General features: G+C 43.9%; 2 protein-coding genes across 2 annotated transcripts in view; one reads left to right on the forward strand and one right to left on the reverse strand.

Moving 5' to 3' along the window:
• Nucleotides 1-4812, reverse strand: part of crip2 (cysteine-rich protein 2) — a 14977-nt gene extending 10165 nt beyond the window's left edge. Inside the window, exon 1 of the mRNA XM_019890487.1 lies at nt 4660-4812. Coding sequence (XP_019746046.1) covers nt 4660-4702 — 43 coding nt within the window. The 5' untranslated portion in view covers nt 4703-4812. The remainder of the gene's footprint in view (nt 1-4659) is intronic.
• Nucleotides 4813-14413: 9601 nt separating this feature from the next.
• Nucleotides 14414-18400, forward strand: part of mta1 (metastasis associated 1) — a 24874-nt gene continuing 20887 nt past the window's right edge. Inside the window, exon 1 of the mRNA XM_019890560.1 lies at nt 14414-14677. Within this exon, the coding sequence (XP_019746119.1) occupies nt 14650-14677 (28 nt within the window). The 5' untranslated portion in view covers nt 14414-14649. The remainder of the gene's footprint in view (nt 14678-18400) is intronic.

Raw genomic sequence — 18400 nt, forward strand, 5'->3', positions numbered from 1 at the left:
ACTTTGGCAAGATGGGTGCAGGCTATTCCAGCTACTGAAATGATTCCTTCGAGGCTACTTTGATTTGAAGTGACTGGAGTCCCCAACTTGACACAATTAGCGCATCACCTTTGGTATGCTCGGCGATGGGAGTTTTCAGGAATGATGTTCCCCGGCTTGGAAAAGTTCGCGGGGCGACACCTATGTGTCAACATTTTGGGGGGGGGGAAACGACAAGAGTGAAGTTCCAAAGCTTGGAGCGAGATTCTTTCAGCGACTAAAATGAACGACAAGTGAAAAACTGGAGCTTTAAACTCCTGAACTGACTCTCACAAGATAGTTCGGAAAGAAAGAGAATGAACACCTATGCGTCAACATTTTGGGGGAAAAAAAAAAAACATGACAAGGGTAAAGTTCTTTAAGCCACTAAAATGATTGCTCCAATGTGGCTTTGGCGACAAGTGAAAAACTGGAGCTTTAAACTCCTGAATTGACTCTCACAAGATAGTTCGGAAAGAAAGAGAATGGAGTGAGATTCCCTAGCTTAGGGAAGTAAGTTATCACCTCAATTACCTCCGCATGTCTACTTTGATACGCCCGGAGTGTCTATTGTTGCTTTGACATCAGGTGACATAATGAATGGAGTGCGGTTCCTCTGCTCGGCAACGTTAGTGCAGCAATGACTGTAGCAAATTACATCAGCTGCTTTCACAGGACGACATGTCTAGCCTCTGCTGTCACATGAAACGTGACACGCAAGTACTTTTCACCTGCGTCTCCCACGGCATGACGCCGTCCCCGTTACGGGATCGTATTTGCGCCCCCCCGAAAAGGCAGAGGACCGAACGGCATGGAGTGGCGAGCGGCGGTTACGCAACGACGCCGCGCGAGAAGCAACGACTCAAGAAAATGGACGTTACGTAACCAACGAGGAGCATTCGTGCAGCCAGGCGGAAAACTGGGCGCTCCGGATACGCTGACGGGAGGATAAAAAGGATATTGTGTGGTCAAAGCTGCATTGAGGTGTGCAAAAAAGAAGAAGGAAAAAAAAAAAAGAAAGAAAAAGAACACGGTCCGGCAGAGGGGACGGAGCTACTCCATCAGGGCAAAAAAAAACAAAAAACAAAAAACAAAACGTGGTGTGAATGGAAATGTCCCAAATTATAATACATGAGGCACTTTGGGACACTCTTGCTTAAATACAGGCCAGCCATTTGAGTCCACCGTGTCGTGGGAGCGAGGGACGAAAGAGACGAAGACACAAAAGAAGAAGCAGATCCATTTACGCCTGGTTTCGACGCACTTAATTGCTCAGAGATGAAAGTGGACTTTCCTCAAAATTCTGGGGGAAAAAAAAAAAAATCGAGTCCGCTGCTCTCTGCTGTGCGTGCGTCAGCGCGAACGTGTTCGCACGCGTGCGTCTTTTGGTTTCAACCAATCAGCGCCAACGCAACCGACGTCACAGATCAAAGAAGCTTTGAGCTACGACAACAACTAAGCTAAGCTAGCCGAGACGACACGACGCTCAAAGTCGGACGAACACGTTTTTTTCCGCTCATCTGTGTGTTTCGCTTTTTGTCTAAATATCTATTTTTTTTACGACAACAACTGTCTTGTCCATGCCATCTTTTATTCGTTCCGGAGGAATTTTCATGAAAATCCGGAATTCCGGGAAAATCCGGAGGACTTTCATCATTGATTGTTGCTGCCTGCTGACGTTTGTCACGCAGCAGGCTCACATAGCAGTCGGTCGGGGAAATTGGTTTTGTCAGGAGAGGCGGTTTCCAGCTACGGACTGACTGCTTTGACAAAAACAGATCGCAATGGCTCCCTCATTCGGAGAAATTAGCGCCCACAATAACTGCATCTTTTTCAAATCGGAAATGCTGAGAGTGGGATGATTTCCGCGACAGTGGTGACTGTCATTAAAAGTGACATGGAGCGAGGTTGCCCTGATTGTTTGGAGTTCTTTAACGTTGTTATTCTGGTAAAAGACGTAAGCGCAAAGAGTGAATCGAGTGAGGTTCCTTCAGGCGAGCCATTTTATGCCGTTTTCGTGGGCTTTTAAACGTCAACCCACAGCGGAGCAGAGGCGCTACATCATCACAACGCCTGGCACGGTGGCCGTCCTAATGCGAGGAGATCATCTGCGTTTATTTGACCATCCATCTCAACTTTGTACTTCAGGGAAAGCGGCGCGCTTTGAAAGGAACCAATGGAAAGTTCCACAAACATTTCCATACCAGACTGCGGCATTGCAATTTTTTTTTTAGAAGAGGGGAGTCAAGTGTTTTGACTTGTCGCTCGCTACAAAACGATAGACGGCAACAACAGCTGGAAGTCTACAAGAGTAGCTAGCTCACCACCAACCGCCAAAGTAATTACAATGGGACAGGAAATAACCCCCCCCCCCCCCCCCCCCCCCCCCCCCCTGGAATCCCACGTTGCCACCAAGTTTGCTTTACTTCGCCACGGTGTGGTGGCCTCTTTGGAACACTAAACTCACCAAATCTGGAATTTAACCACAGTCTGTGTAGGTGGAACATCGCGAGCTGCATCAGTAAATACGAGAACATCGTAGCAACGTGGAAACCTGCAATTGACTTTCACTCTTGGTCACATGAGCGCCTCGGCGTCGATGCAACTATGATGTCCTTGAAAGAGTGTTTTCAGCTTCTGAAATGATTGTCAAAAGACTGCATTCACGTCAACGTCATAGTAAATTGAATGAGGTTCCCGAACTTCTTGGCAAAGTTAGCAGCTGAGTACCTTCGCATTGACGCAACTTTGATCCCCTTGGTACGGGTGTTTTCAGCTGCCGGAGTTCCGCTTGGTGGGCCTTCTGACATCAAGTTCAAGAGCATTCAATTGCTTGTCACCGGCATCAATGGATTTTAAAAACAAAATTGATGACCAATTGAGTGAAATTTGATGATTTCCCTTAACACAGTACCTGGGATTGACTGACCAAAAAAAAAAAAAAAAGGGTTGTGAACTTCTTGGTCGAATCATTCCCGCGTGATTCCGGGCTAAACCATGGGACACAGGAGGAGGAAATGCGCTGATTCCGCAGAATCTGCAAGCATCCGAAAAACCTCAAAACGTCACCACGTTAACTGCCTTCTTGCATGTGCCTTATCATTTGGTAGTTGTTTTTTTTTCTGAACCTCCCGCGCTGTGACTGGAACTCAACGTAGCAAACGCCTCCCCTCGTCTCCAAGCCATGTGGATGCACTTGTTTTCCCCCATCGTTTTTACGTCAACACTGCACGGGCGGGGACACACCGCGAGCAGAAATAACTCTGCTGTTACATAAAATAAAACACCGGCTGCGCCAACAAACGCTCACTTCACACGCCTTGCTTATGATTCCCTGGGACCGGATCTTTAGGTCTTTTTTTTATTTATTTATTTTTTTGGCGGGATGAGCAGCAGCTGTGTCACGATGCTTACGTAATTTATTTAGAGGAATCAAATTAAAAGGCAGTCTGGTTTTGTTGTTGTAATCTGCATGATTGAATCAACACCATAGCAGCATCCATCATACATTTCTTTTTTTTTTCATTAGCATCGAAATCCTTGTTGACATGTCTTCTTCCCACGCTGCTTGATCTGGGCATATGGTGTTTTTTTGCACACTTGGCAAGTGTCACCCTCATGCCCTGCCAAGCAGCCGTGTGGACCACAACAACAAATTAAAATGGCGGTAATCCATGAGTAATGAAATATTAACTGAGAGGATGTTTATTTCGTTTTGTCATCGATGAGTCTACTGCTTTGACTGATCTTTGAGGTTTTTGTCGCGGTATCCTTCCGGTATCCCGGTACTTTATGCAGGTATCGCATCCAAGTCAGAATGTCGGTACCGTGACAACACCAAGTGAACAATGCAGGCAAGTGTAACAGTTTCAAATTCGACATAGGACAACATTTTTTTTTCTTTTTGAGCAAGTGACCCATAAGTAGTTTGCGGACAATGCAATGGTAACAAATTTCTCTCTCTCTCTCTCTCTCTCTCTCTCTCTCTCTCTCTCTCTCTCTCTCTCTCTCTCTCTCTCCCTCTCTCTCTTATATATATATATGTATTTATATAAAACATTTTTTTTCTTTTCAGTACATAGTGCAACATCTACCCTTTTTGTTTTCTTTTTAGGAAATGAAAGACATGGACAAGTGCAACACTGAGCAAAAACTAACATCTTAAATACTTTCTTTTCAGGGAAGTTGAAAATCAGTAGGTTGTCTTCTTATAGGAGGGAAATGAATGATGAGCACAAGTGCACCATTAGCAGTTTGGACAGCGATAGAAATCCAGTATACGGTATGTAAATATTTTATAGCTTCAAACAACCAAATTTCTCGCGATATTTGCTTTTTCCCTCCTAAATTTCGCCTCTGTCAATCATTGACATTTTCCCAGTGACTCTCTTTCCCTTAACAGAAATGTAAAACGTTAACCTTAAATTGGGTGAACGTTAATACGAGCTGGTGTGCGTCTAATATACACCTTTAATTAGAAAAATCAGGAAATATTCTTGTTATTAAGCTAAGCTAACGTGGAAAGCTAACAGGAAAAAAAAATAAAGTCAATTCATGAATCGATATTTTGGCTAGTGTGACTAAAATTGAGTCAATTCCCAGAGCCGGAAAGCAGAATTACAGAAGGGTGAAATTACTCACCGAAGTAGACCGTCTTGTCACACTTGGGGCATTTTGAAGCCATGTTTGGAGAGAAAAGTGATGTTCTGTGGATGAATGGGAGCAATGTGCGTTTTCTTGTCAGTCCACAACACGAGTGTCGTGACTGCTACTCCAGCACCATAGGCTATTCAGACAACCGCTGCTCATTTGCATAGGCGCGCCTCCGACAATCGTGGTGCCTTCAGGAGCATCAGGGAAAAGGAAAAATACTATCCAGTACTGTATTCCCAATGTTGTGACACGTTATTAAAAATGAGAAAGATATCTAAATAGTTGAAGAGAACAAAATGAAGAAGCAGCCGTTTACTTTTGAGTTTGCGATATTTACAAAGAAAGAAAGAAGGAAAGAAACCCACTGATGTAGTTTATTACACAATATTCAAAGTACGTGTCCAATGTTTATTGAAATTAATACAATTTAAAAAAAAAATCAACATCTGTTCATAACTCCAATTGCAATCGAATTAGTATGATTGGAAACAATTTGATTCACAATGCAAAAATAATTACAGTGAAATTACTATACTACAAGTAACTAAAAGTAAGTTGGCCTGCTTCCCTCCGCCATGCAAGAAATAAGAATGCTGCTGGCATGAGGGCCACTGTTCTCATTTTTGCTAGTCTTTTGTTTTATTTTTTTTTTCGGGTGTAGTTGCAAGAGGGTCCAGAAAAGTTGCTAAATATAGCAAAAATGTTGGGAACTCTTTCTCTACGCATATTTGACATTTTACTTTGACTTCATAGTCACTGTGAGGGCTGGTCAGAGACTGTGGGCGGGCCAGATGTGGGGCTCCCAGGCCTTAATTTGCCCAGGTCTACCCTCAATCTTTGCTGCTTTTAAGCTTTACTGACGCACTTTTCCTCTTCGCACAACAACAGCAGCAGCAGAAGCAGAAGTGGGCCCAGTTTCACAGAATCACAATGCTCCCTTTGAGAGCCACTGCCTCGTAGGAATGCGTTAGGCAATGGAAGAGCGCCTTGGGTGGATCCCGTTCCTCCTCCGGTTCCAATAAAAATAACGTCATGTGTCGCATACAGCGAGGACGACTGAGTCAAACGTTTCATTATCACGTTCTCAGGCAGTGCGACTGAGGTCATATGCTTTCACACGTACTGTAGGTGTTGTCTACCCGGCTGACGAAAAGCAGACGCCGGCGGCGGAAGAGCAGATTTCGGGACAGTAGTGGAGGCATGGAGATTAAACTATCATTTCCACATATCAGCACGATTCAGCTCAGTTTAGTGTGGCATGAGGTTTCATTGTAAAAACTGGAAAGAGTTAAATAACCGATTGAGATTAAACCTATTCCTAGCACCCTTTTGTTGGTGATACGGTATGGTAGTGGCAGGATAGGTCGCAGATTTCCATACGGTTGTGGCAGTTTGATGGTAACGCCAACAATTTGAAAAATCCGGCGAAAGTCAATCCTCCCCTTTCTCAAGAATACTTTGAATCAGTAATTCATGCCTTTATCACATCTCGCCTGGATTACTGTCATGCACTTTACTTTGAAGTCACCCAAGCCTCCATTAAGTGTCTCCAGTTGCTCCAAAATGCTGCTCGCTGCCCAGCTTTGAAACTCATTTTTATTCTTTGACTTTTGACTCAGCATGAGACTTGATTTTTAGTTTGACCGTTTTCATGCTTTCGACTGTTTTCGTGATTAATTTATTGTGTGTTGTTTCTTATTGTATGAATTACTTTTGCTCCATGTACAGCACGTTGTGTACAGCGGCAGTTGTTTTAAAGTGCTCGCAAAATACAGTTGAATTGAGTATTATGGCAAGGTATGGTACGATACGGATAAAGCAAGAGCACCCTTTCCACCAATCAGCACCATTCAGTTCACTTTGGTATGGCTGGTATTTTCTTTTTTTTTTTTTTTTGTATTGTCAAAAGAGGGGCACTCTGGTGGTCATCTGGTTACCACGCTGGCCTCACAGTGCAGAGGTCCAGGGTTCGATTCTGCCGTCGGCCTTCTTGTGTGGAGTTTGCATGTCCTCCTCGTGCCTGCGTGGGTTTTCTCCGGGTACTCCGCTTTCCTCAAGCATTCCACAAACATGCATGACAGCTTTATGAAACATTCTCAATTGTGATTGCGAATGGTTGTTTGGCTATGTGTGCCCTGGCAACCGGTCCAGAGTGTACCCCGCCTACTGCCGAAGACAGCTGGGAGAGGCTCCAGCACGCCTGCGACTCTTGTGATGAAACGCGGATTCTCAAAAGAATCGGAAAGTGATATCGTAGCACTTTTTGTCAGCCTTCTTGTGGCACAGCAACCGCATCAGTACACTTTGCGACAGCAATGCCATGGTGATGTCACGGCATCGTTTTCAACGAGCAGTGCAGTCTCTATTTTGCTGTCTCGATTGTTTAAAGTCATGCTTGGTTCATATTCAATAACATTGAAACTGGCGGAAAGAATACTGTTTGGACGAAAAATGTCAAGAGAAGAGATGTCGATGTTTCCTCTCGCAACCAAAGCAAAGTCACATCGACTCAAGGGCAAGGACACTGCAATGTTCTCTTGCTTTGCTCCAATGGACACTCGCGTGAAAGCTTGCATCAGCACTATGTCATACTGTAGCCTAGTGTATGTCCTCATATTCACTCGGAACATTCATTTCTAGCCCTCAGTGAGTTTTTTTTTTCCCTTTGCGTTTGCTGATGATCTCATTTTTAGATTTTGTTTCCTTTTTATCTGGGGTATAAACAAAACCAATAAAAAAAACCCCACATATCTGTACACTGGTGGTCAGATTTTTTTTTTTGTCTTGTTGAGAATAATTCCAAACTTAATAAGATCATTGTTCTTCAAAAACAAATATTGCCACATTTTCACTTTATGTACGCATGGTAGTTATGTTTAAGTGGCGTTGGGATTAGGATCTCTGTTGTCACGGGTTCCTTGCAAATCACATGCACAGACCGAGCGAGTCCGCGTTAATAATTGAAGCTTTCCCACAACGCCCAGCTCACCGGCTGCTGGATTATTTTAGAAACAGACGCCGCGTTTGGGAGGCGACGGCAGCACGATGATAAAATGCCGGCGGACAGACTTGAGTGTTCAGTGGGATTTGAACGGACAGATACATTATCTTGTGGATAAGACTTAAGAGCTCTGCTTCGTCTCCCACCCCTCTTTTTGGCTCTCGTTGCGTGATGGATGCAGCGAACGGGTGGCAGCGTAACTATTTCTGCGTCTCGGACACAGATGGAAGAAAAAAAGATGACGATTTGGACTCAGTTACTTGCTGGCTCTTCCAAGCTACTGTAGAGGGGATAAGGAAAAGAAATCTTCTGTCCCCTGTGGGGTCTTGAGATGATACAAATGTTTATCTTGAAATCCAGGAGGGTTGATCCTGAAATATACCTCGAAGCAGTCTTGTTGTCGAAAAAAACATCCTGTCGAGGTGTGGTCTACTTCCCATCTAAAACAGTGACGACTGACAGAACCCTTTCTACGCTAAAACAGTGGCAAAAGTCTCGGCTTTCACTTCTGTCAGCACTTCCAAAGTCGGTCACGATGGCGACCGGGACGCCGCCGTCTTTCTGCGCTGCCGCGCGACCCGTTCTGGCTGAATGACCTTGAGGGGTGATGGCAACATTACAGATTGTAAATCTTCTGAGGCTTGAGTTTTGGATGTCAGTTTTCACGCTGTTCATGCTCGAGTCAGGAGTTAGGGTTCAAATTCATTATGCTTAGTCTAGTTCGTATCGCCGTCGTGGACTCAGCGACCTGCGATATCATGTCTGCAGTGGGCTTGGATTAGCCCTGCGGAGACACAACAAAGCGCTTGTTCGGAGCTCCGATGGCGGAGCATTTTTCCGGAGGGCAGAAGGGCGAGTGACATTTTCTTTGGCGATAGCCGGTTGCGAGGGTTTATCCCCAGTGGGAGAACTTGAGATTCCACTGGGGTCCATTTTTAGGCTTGTGGGTGCCTAATGTCTTTTTCTTGTAACTGTTGGCTTTTGCTTGGAACTTTCTCTGGTATGCCAGCTCTTTAGTCGTCAGAGGAGTGCTCAAAAATGAGAGTGTGGCATCTATGGTGATGCCACAGTGGAGGAAGTGTGTGGTGGAGAAGAAGCCGGCGAGCTCATCTCATATATTTGGGTTAAAAGCTTTGTCAAGACATTCATGCATATTTTTTAAAATTCAGTGAAAGTTTTGTTGACTTTTGGGAATTTTGACATTGAATTGCGCGGAAGAGGCCTTTGTTGTCATGTTCTGCTCATTTCCTGCTCAGCATTTCATTTTCAAGAATCACACACGGCAAGGTCCCTCAAGTTCTGTCTGACAGCGACACTCTAATAAAATTCAGCATCTTATTATCTCAATAGGCAAGCCGCAGCGGCTGTGTGAACGCACATTTTTTTGACCTGCGTTGGCAATTTCTCTCTGAAACGGTCAAGCTAATAAATTGCGCCTCGACTGTTTTATGCCTCCGATCCTGATGTCGTCATGCATTTAATCATCTTAAAGTGGCAAGCTGCAACGGCTGCCGGAACACACACATCCAACCCGTTACGTGACAATTTGCCGCTTCGGCGAATTCTGTCTGAATTGGAAAGGCCAATAAAATTTGGACATCCTGTCGAGGTGTGGTCTACTTCCCATCTAAAACAGTGACGACTGACAGAACCCTTTCTACGCTAAAACAGTGGCAAAAGTCTCGGCTTTCACTTCTGTCAGCACTTCCAAAGTCGGTCACGATGGCGACCGGGACGCCGCCGTCTTTCTGCGCTGCCGCGCGACCCGTTCTGGCTGAATGACCTTGAGGGGTGATGGCAACATTACAGATTGTAAATCTTCTGAGGCTTGAGTTTTGGATGTCAGTTTTCACGCTGTTCATGCTCGAGTCAGGAGTTAGGGTTCAAATTCATTATGCTTAGTCTAGTTCGTATCGCCGTCGTGGACTCAGCGACCTGCGATATCATGTCTGCAGTGGGCTTGGATTAGCCCTGCGGAGACACAACAAAGCGCTTGTTCGGAGCTCCGATGGCGGAGCATTTTTCCGGAGGGCAGAAGGGCGAGTGACATTTTCTTTGGCGATAGCCGGTTGCGAGGGTTTATCCCCAGTGGGAGAACTTGAGATTCCACTGGGGTCCATTTTTAGGCTTGTGGGTGCCTAATGTCTTTTTCTTGTAACTGTTGGCTTTTGCTTGGAACTTTCTCTGGTATGCCAGCTCTTTAGTCGTCAGAGGAGTGCTCAAAAATGAGAGTGTGGCATCTATGGTGATGCCACAGTGGAGGAAGTGTGTGGTGGAGAAGAAGCCGGCGAGCTCATCTCATATATTTGGGTTAAAAGCTTTGTCAAGACATTCATGCATATTTTTTAAAATTCAGTGAAAGTTTTGTTGACTTTTGGGAATTTTGACATTGAATTGCGCGGAAGAGGCCTTTGTTGTCATGTTCTGCTCATTTCCTGCTCAGCATTTCATTTTCAAGAATCACACACGGCAAGGTCCCTCAAGTTCTGTCTGACAGCGACACTCTAATAAAATTCAGCATCTTATTATCTCAATAGGCAAGCCGCAGCGGCTGTGTGAACGCACATTTTTTTGACCTGCGTTGGCAATTTCTCTCTGAAACGGTCAAGCTAATAAATTGCGCCTCGACTGTTTTATGCCTCCGATCCTGATGTCGTCATGCATTTAATCATCTTAAAGTGGCAAGCTGCAACGGCTGCCGGAACACACACATCCAACCCGTTACGTGACAATTTGCCGCTTCGGCGAATTCTGTCTGAATTGGAAAGGCCAATAAAATTTGGCTCTACCGTGATATACCTCTGAGTCCCCAGTTCAGCGGGAATGCAATCAAATCATTATCGGGAGCCCCTTTCACGCTGTCTGTCAAAGGCAGGATGAACATTTCGCAATCCCAGCTAAATAACACAATTGTTGCTTTGATAGTGTTACCTACGCGTGACTCTACAACAATTAGGAATGTTAAAGCCTGACATAAAATGTTACGAGAAGGTGACCTGGCAGGAATTAATTCATTTTACATGACTTTATTTTGGAAAGAACTCAATCAGCATAAAGTTCCAGCTCCATTCAAACAAGTGCAAGTCCCTTGCCGACACGTCCGAAAGTCAAAGGAATGTCCATTAATTTTCTCACCATTCCGGCAATTCCTGTTTTTGGCGTGTCGTTCCCCCACCCAAAGCGGACAAATCGGAGACACCAACTGCCACCACTTTCAAATCGAGACCACGTGTGCAGAAGTTCACCGGCTGTGCTGCTGTCATCTGGTGGAATGTGACAGTCCGTGCTATGGGATTCCCAAGCAAGGTGGGGCGGGTGAGCAAATAAATAGTCCATTATAGGACTTGAAAGGAGACATAGTCTGGAAAATTTGACTTATTAATGTTTGTATACAAATACTTGTGTCTCTGGACTGGCTGCCCACCCACCAAATGTGAAATCAAACAATAAATCAAATCTTAGCTTCTTTTTTCAGAGAATGTGTCAGATTGTGACACCACAGTGGGGCTAATTAACATGCTAGGCTGCGGTGTTAGCACAGATTGCCAATAGCTAACAGCATTCCCTGCATTATCTTGTGATACTGTTACAATAATGTTCGGCTACATAGAGGTGGGAGGTACAGTCGCACCAGTTGTCAACAATACTCACGGGCATATATTCTTTATCCTCCGTGGAAAAACAGTTTTACTGCAGTTTAATTGTGACGGGTCGCTGATGGTGTAATTGTACACTCCCCTGACTTGTGTGCGGGCATCATGGGATCGCCAGCCAGTTGGCTGGCGACCAGTCCAGGGTGTAGTCTGCCTTACGGTCAAAGTCAGCTGGGATAGGCTCCATTAACTCCCCGCGAGCCTCTTCAGGATAAGCGGATGGATGGATGGATGGATGGATGGATGGATGGATGGATGGATGGATGGATGGATGGATGGTTGTGATGGTCCTCTTTTGTGTTTGATCATGGAATCTGCGTCTGGTGGGCCCTATGTCTTTGGTTTTATACTGCCCCCAAAATATGTCGACAGATATTGATCCGTGGGGTCGTTCCGAACGGAAGCATACCACAGACGGGTGAAGACACCCAGGAGATGTTTTAAATTGTGGGAGAATAATACGCACTTTTCCTTTCAGAGTGCCTGCCTGTGTAAAGGAGGCCCCCTGCTGGTAGATTGAGACCACTACCACAACTTCAACAACCAACAATGGGGAAAACGCTCTTTGAAGAAAAAGTAGGCCGACGGCTCTCTCTAGTGTCTTTGAAAGGTCATCACAGCCATAGCGTTCACTTGAGAGCCCCCATCCCATCACACAAGAAATGGACTAAGTATTGAGACACGGCCTTGCCTGATTGGATGAAGTGAAAAGTAATAATAATAATAATAATAATAATAATAATAATAATAATGAAAATATGTAGGGAAAAATGTCAAGGAGAATATCGGAATTTCTGACCATTTGTATATGTGATGGGTCAACGAACACTATTACAGTTAACATAATGTATACATTTTTCTGGAAGTGCAAATTCCTGAAAAACCAAATCACATATTTGAAAAAAAAGGGGAATAGTTGAGAACAAAAGTCATACATTTCCCCACAAAATATCATTTTTAAGAAAGAGGCAATTTTTTCCAAAAATGAAAATTCTATTTTCTAGAAAAGGGAATTTTTTTAGGATTTTTTTTCTATTAGATGTATCGTAGATTTTTCCTTTTTTTAAGTCTTTCATTTTATTTATTCTTTGTTATTTGTTTTATTTTGATTTTTTTTGGGAGGAAAAAAATATTTTACTTTCAAAAACCCAATCATACTTAAAAAAAAGCTAAATATTTGAAAATATGCATGTATTTGAGAATAACTAATATTTTCTGATTTTTTATTTTTATTTTTTGAGGACGGCAGTCACATATTTTCTAGAAATGTTTTTTGACAAAATACTGAACAAAGTCACAAAGATGCATGTTTGAGAAAAAAGATGTGAATGTTTGAGGGAAAAAATGTTGAATAAAAACACTGGATATGTTCCAAAGGTTCTGGTTCTGTGGTTTAAGAAAAAAAAAACGCCTTCGGAAAAAAGGGTTAGGCCTTTTTTTCTAAAAACGGTACATACGCCAGCTCTTCTGTTCCATTTCTGAAGCTGTTCTTTTGCAGTGTCTTTGTGTAAAAGAAGTTAACCCATACATGGTATCTTGGCACAGGTCTCCCACATAAACGGAAAATGTGCAATCTGCCTTTCTTTCCGTGTTTATTTTCACAAAAGGGACCATACAGCATCCCCTCACTCAGCGCTGCAGGCACCGAGCCAACATTGAGACTGCACACTTGACCGGAGGGGGTGTTCGCCATTGGCTCTTCGGTGGTCACGTGACCACAAGGCCCAAGTCCCATGTGTCGGGCTCCTGTAATTGAGGCTTACACATGGTATAGATCAGACAGAGTTCTGACCACAGCATTCCTGCAGCAATGAGAGGACGTATGCTTTTATACACGCTAGCAAACGTCGCTAAAATGCTCCTTAAAGATGCCATGTTGCAGCTCCACACTTGAGAATAAACACGCCTTCTTATGCACAATCAAATTACAACGATGAAGCCTTTATACCGTGATCGTGTACTCTCATTGGGCGCAGGAATTTAGAATCATCATTGAGTGCCTGGTAAATGGACATTAAAGCTGCAGTGTGAAACTTTTTTTCCCATCCAATAAAGAAAAAGTCATTCTTAACCAAGCCAGTACTCAAGGAGATGACTTGGTGCTGAATACGCCATGCAGCTCCTTTTTCTGTAAGATTTCATGTTGAGCGGCGACATTCTCACACTGGCACACCTAAAAAGATGTATAAGAAATGACACATTTGACCAAGCAATGGTCCCTTCTCTCCCGTTTGTAAGAAGCTAACTAGACATATCATTTTTCATTTTTATTGCAGAAAATAACCAACAATGATCCCTTCTGAACAACCCATCTTCTTTTCCCTTCGGCTGTCTTTCAAAGCAGAAAAAAAAAAGAAAAACATACTAGAATCACGACATGGCGCAAATGAGACAAGGCATACCCTATGTCAGGGGTCACCAACCAGAGAGCTACTTCTTGGGTTTGACACCTGGTTTACATCACAGCAAAGCGACGACTCTGTTGTTGTAATGCAGATTTCCAGACTAGGAGGGCGACAGAACTTCACTGCAGATCGAACATCTCCATGCATTGGAAGAGTTGGATCAAGGATAACAAAAATTACACTGCGACGTTAGGGACTTTATTAGGATACAATGCTGTCTTGTAAAGAATATTTTTGTATTGACTTCTCCTTTATTTGTTTCTTTATTTTGGGGTTCGTGTTTGGCTGTACAGAAGAAGGATAGAAGGACAGTAATTTGAGAACTGCAGTTTCTTTACTTTAATCAACAATACTTAGTGACACTTTTTTCTATCTTGCACTGGAAAAATACTCCATATAAAAATAAAAAAAAAATAAAAAAAAATAACGATTAACCTAAAACGATGCATTTTCAAAAGAATAAAATGTGCTCTAAAAACTAATTAAAACAAAGTGAATTCAAAACAAAAGACAAAAGGAAATTAAAAAGTCGGTCACGTGACACTTGGCTATCCATTTTCAAAACAAGCTGGCTAAGGGCACGACCCCCCCCCGCCCCCCACTCCCTTCATAAAAAAAATAAAAGTACGATAAGGAGATAAGCATTTTTATTTATTTGTTAAAAAAAAAATCGTCGAGCTTGGGTCGCCGCCCGCCCGCCGGAGCTGCGCTCGGGTGTACTGTCTCTTTAAGGTCTCCAAGGCTGGTCTGTTTCGTATTGATCCGGCCACCATTTTCCAACACACAGCGGCGGCAGCGCAGCTAGCAACACGGCCCACCGACAGCCAGGGAAGCAGGCGATCGGGAAGACAGCGAGCCGACCCACCCTCACGACCCGGAGAGAGGAAGCTTCCTTTCCCTCGGCACCGGCAGGGCAGCCATGGCGGCCAACATGTACCGGGTCGGAGGTAAGACAAAGTGAAGGGGAGGTGGGGGGGCGGGCGACGCTGGCAGCAGGGAGGTTTGTCTCACTCACTCACTGAGTCAGTCAGTCCCGGTTGGAGCCACCGTGGTAAATTCTCCATTGATGCAATTGTCTTTTTCCTCCTCCTCCTCTTCGTCCTCCTTCTCCTCCTCTTCCTCCTCCTCGTCGTCTTGTTTTACTCCCTGGAGGATATATGAGAGCCTTCCTCACGATGAAGGCTCGCGGATGGCGATGTGGAGTCGTTTTTTTTTTTTTTGTCAAACTTACAATGACCGCCAGCTACCACACAGTTAAAAGTTATTATAAACTTCTTTCGTCTTATGGTTATATTCGTTAGAACCCCCCAAGTACCCCTTTACATACAAAGTGAAGGCATGGAACTCTACTGTGGAGTTGGTGCGATGCTGAAATCTCCTGAAAAAAAATGTTTTCGTGACAAAATGAATGTCAAGCACACAAGACAAAACATTAGGGACACCTGCAAATAGGGGAATGTGAGGGTGGGCATCCAGCGACACATCTTCGGACAGCGACAGTTGCTTTCCATGCGAAAAGTTGGGTGTCATGTGTTAAATTTTTCCAACCCCTGTCCTGTCATTCCAGAGTTCCCTCACGCACAGGCGTTGTTCATCTCATATTGGATTTCCGAAGGCGAAATCTCCGGGGCAACATAAAATAAGTTGTTGCAACAAGTTGGGTGTCTGGTGTTAAAACATCACACCCCTGTCCCAACATTTTCAGAATTCCCGTCGTTGCAATTCTGATTGGACCCTTGAAGACGGAATATTGCACGGCCAACGTCTTTCCTCCCAAATCGCACACACAAAAATGCCGGCGTGACATATCAAATGGTTGTCGCTTCATGACAATTGCTTTTGACGCAAGCAGTTGCGTGTCGCATAAACGTCAGACCCCTGTCCCGTCATTCCGGGATTCCACTTGACAAAGGTGTTTTCTTTTGTCTCGGATAGAACGTCCTCAGGTGAAGATTGCAGACACGACATATAAAATACTTGTCTGCAAGCAACAATTGCTTTGGAATCAAGAAATGAAGCATCTGGTGTTAACATCACACCCTTGTCCTGTCATGCCGGTATTCACTGACGCATAAGCGATATTACTCCTCAGAAAGCCGAAAATTGCCGGGACACTCACATCAGACACGGAAAGATTTATATATATATATATATAAATTAATCTGTTTTACAATAAACTCTCAGATGTATATTCCATGGAATATTTTGGTGTTATAGGTCAGGTTTATGATGAAATAAAGGTAAATGAACTATCAATTAATGTCAAAAGACACTGGACAGCGCATTTGCTCTTCTGAAAGCCCTGAACTTCATGTCGACATTATATAAATCAATATATAAAATATGTATACATGTAAAAAAAAAAAAAAAAAAAAAACCCTACCAGCCAACTGAAATAATGTCTAACCCCTCCAAATTGCAGCAATGTCTATTTTAATTTGATTAATTGTTCAACCCTTCCAGGAGCTGAAAGAAATAAGATGGTTCCTAGTTTATGTACACATACGCCCCTTGTACTTTCTTGAAAAACTCCAAAAGTTGTCTCGTTCAAGTCATCATTCCTATGATTTAGGTTTCCCATTGAGCTGGACTTGAGGTAGAACCAGAGCCGGCGCCCGACCCTTCCCTGTCCTTGTCTCGATATGTCACAAATCAGTGGGGGAATCGGAGGCAAAACTGACACAAATCAACAATCTCCCAAAACCTTGACTCAATCGTTGTCATCCATGACAGATTTAATCCAGATGGGTACGATGTCGTTTGTTGTCATTTCTCCGCCAGTCGGAAAAAAATAAATTAAAAGCGCACAGGGCTACCTGAGGATGACGTCCTCCAGAGCGGCGTGGAAAAGTCGAGACTCTAACGGTCCCGGTCAAGAAGTCTCGTCGGTTCCACGACCATTTTCTGTTGAAATGCAAGCGGTTCAATTTGAGGAGGCGTCCGATGGGAAGTGATTTGCTTCGTGTGGAGTATCAACGGCTAATTAATGGGATTTGCCCGACCCGTTCTCGTTTTAACTCCTCGGATTGTAGCACGCGAGCCGAGATGCATTTGAATGTCGCAATTAGCCCGGACGCAGCGCGAGCAAATCCGCCGCTTAGTCATCATAATCGTTTTGCATAAGAAACAACACTGCTTGCGCGTTCTCCTTTGCACTTAGAATCCAGCCAAGAGGAAATCTTTTGATTGAATGTTTCAGTCCAACTTTTTGGTGCCCTTTGAAGGACGGTGACCATTTTGCAAGACAATGCGGGGCCATCTCGGCAAAAAGCGACGACTTCCCCGAGTGAATGAAGCTGGGACAAAGGCTGCTTTGGCAGGCCTTGATGTCTTTGTGCCACCCCCCCCCTAACACCCGCCCCGCCCCTCAATCCCTCGGTGCGGGCCGCCATCCGTACTTCCTGCACCCGCTTCCCGCCGCTTGGCGTAAGAAAATGTTGCCAACAAAGCACCGGTTTTAACTGTCCAACTCATCGTCCCGGCGGCACAGATGTTGCTTTGCTTTGGACCGGAGTCACCCAAATCTTGGATGTAGACACTCGTAAAGACATGGAAGTTCAGAGTTGGTCAAAACAATGCTCGTTCGCACGCGAGAAAAACAAAAAGATCAAAATCCTGTTATGATCATGCCTGGTGGCCAGTGGGTGACGTCCACCACAAAATCGCAAATCTCAGAAATGTTTCAAAATTGCTCAAAATTTCCCATCAGAGCCAGCAGCTGGTTTCCGCTTTGACGTTCGCACAGCGAGAGAAGAACAGAGAACTCGCGACTCATTTTGTCAGAAAGAGGTACTTTTATTGTTGTTCCTTTTTTCTTTTATTTTGAAAATTTATACATTTCGTAGACATTTCACAGATCCGATCGGCCGGACGGGATCAGCGGCTATTTTGCATTTGATGCTAAATCGGTTGGAATGTCATCATTTGCCGATCGATCAATGATGTCATTGATCTGGATATGCAAAATATAGACATTACAGCAAACACAATCGTTTTTATCGGTAATTAGATTCTTAACGATAAGGTTCTCATCATATACAATCGGATTTTTTTCCCCCCTAATTTTCCCCCCAGTATTTTTAGACAATTTTGTTTTTTCATGGGGGGGGGCGTCGGGTGCCCCATCCCGTCGCCGTCCTATAAATAGTGACAATTGCTTACAAACCAACATCACGCGAGAAGTGAGTGTCTCGGGTTAAAGCTAACATTTAAAAAAAAAAAAAAAAAAAGGCGGGGGCGGGTGTCAGAATGAAGTCATCATTTCCCACAAAAGACTTTCTCAATTTTAACCCTTCCATGCACCCTGTCATTTGATCACATGATAAGCTGTCCACTCTAGTAACTGCTGTCCCTCAAAGGTTTAACCACAGTTCCGTCATGGCTAAACTACAGTTCACCATCACTATTTTGGGAACTTCGGCCAGTTCGTCACTCCTCCTCATTATCATCATCATCATCATCATCGTTATTTTAACCCTTTTATGCTCCCTGTAACCTGATAACATGATAAGTTGCGGCTGTTCTTGAAAGGGTTCATTAATATTGTAATAGTGTGAATCTTCAACTTCATCTCACCATAAGTTATTTAACAACAGCAAAAAAAAAAAACATTTTTTCCAGACCACGTGTGGCATCAATTGTTATGTTTCTGACTAGCTAGTAGCTTACGC

The sequence above is a fragment of the Hippocampus comes genome, unplaced genomic scaffold, assembly GCF_001891065.2.
Source record: "Hippocampus comes isolate QL1 unplaced genomic scaffold, H_comes_QL1_v1.1 scaffold168, whole genome shotgun sequence".
NCBI classification, from domain to species: Eukaryota; Metazoa; Chordata; class Actinopteri; order Syngnathiformes; family Syngnathidae; genus Hippocampus; species Hippocampus comes.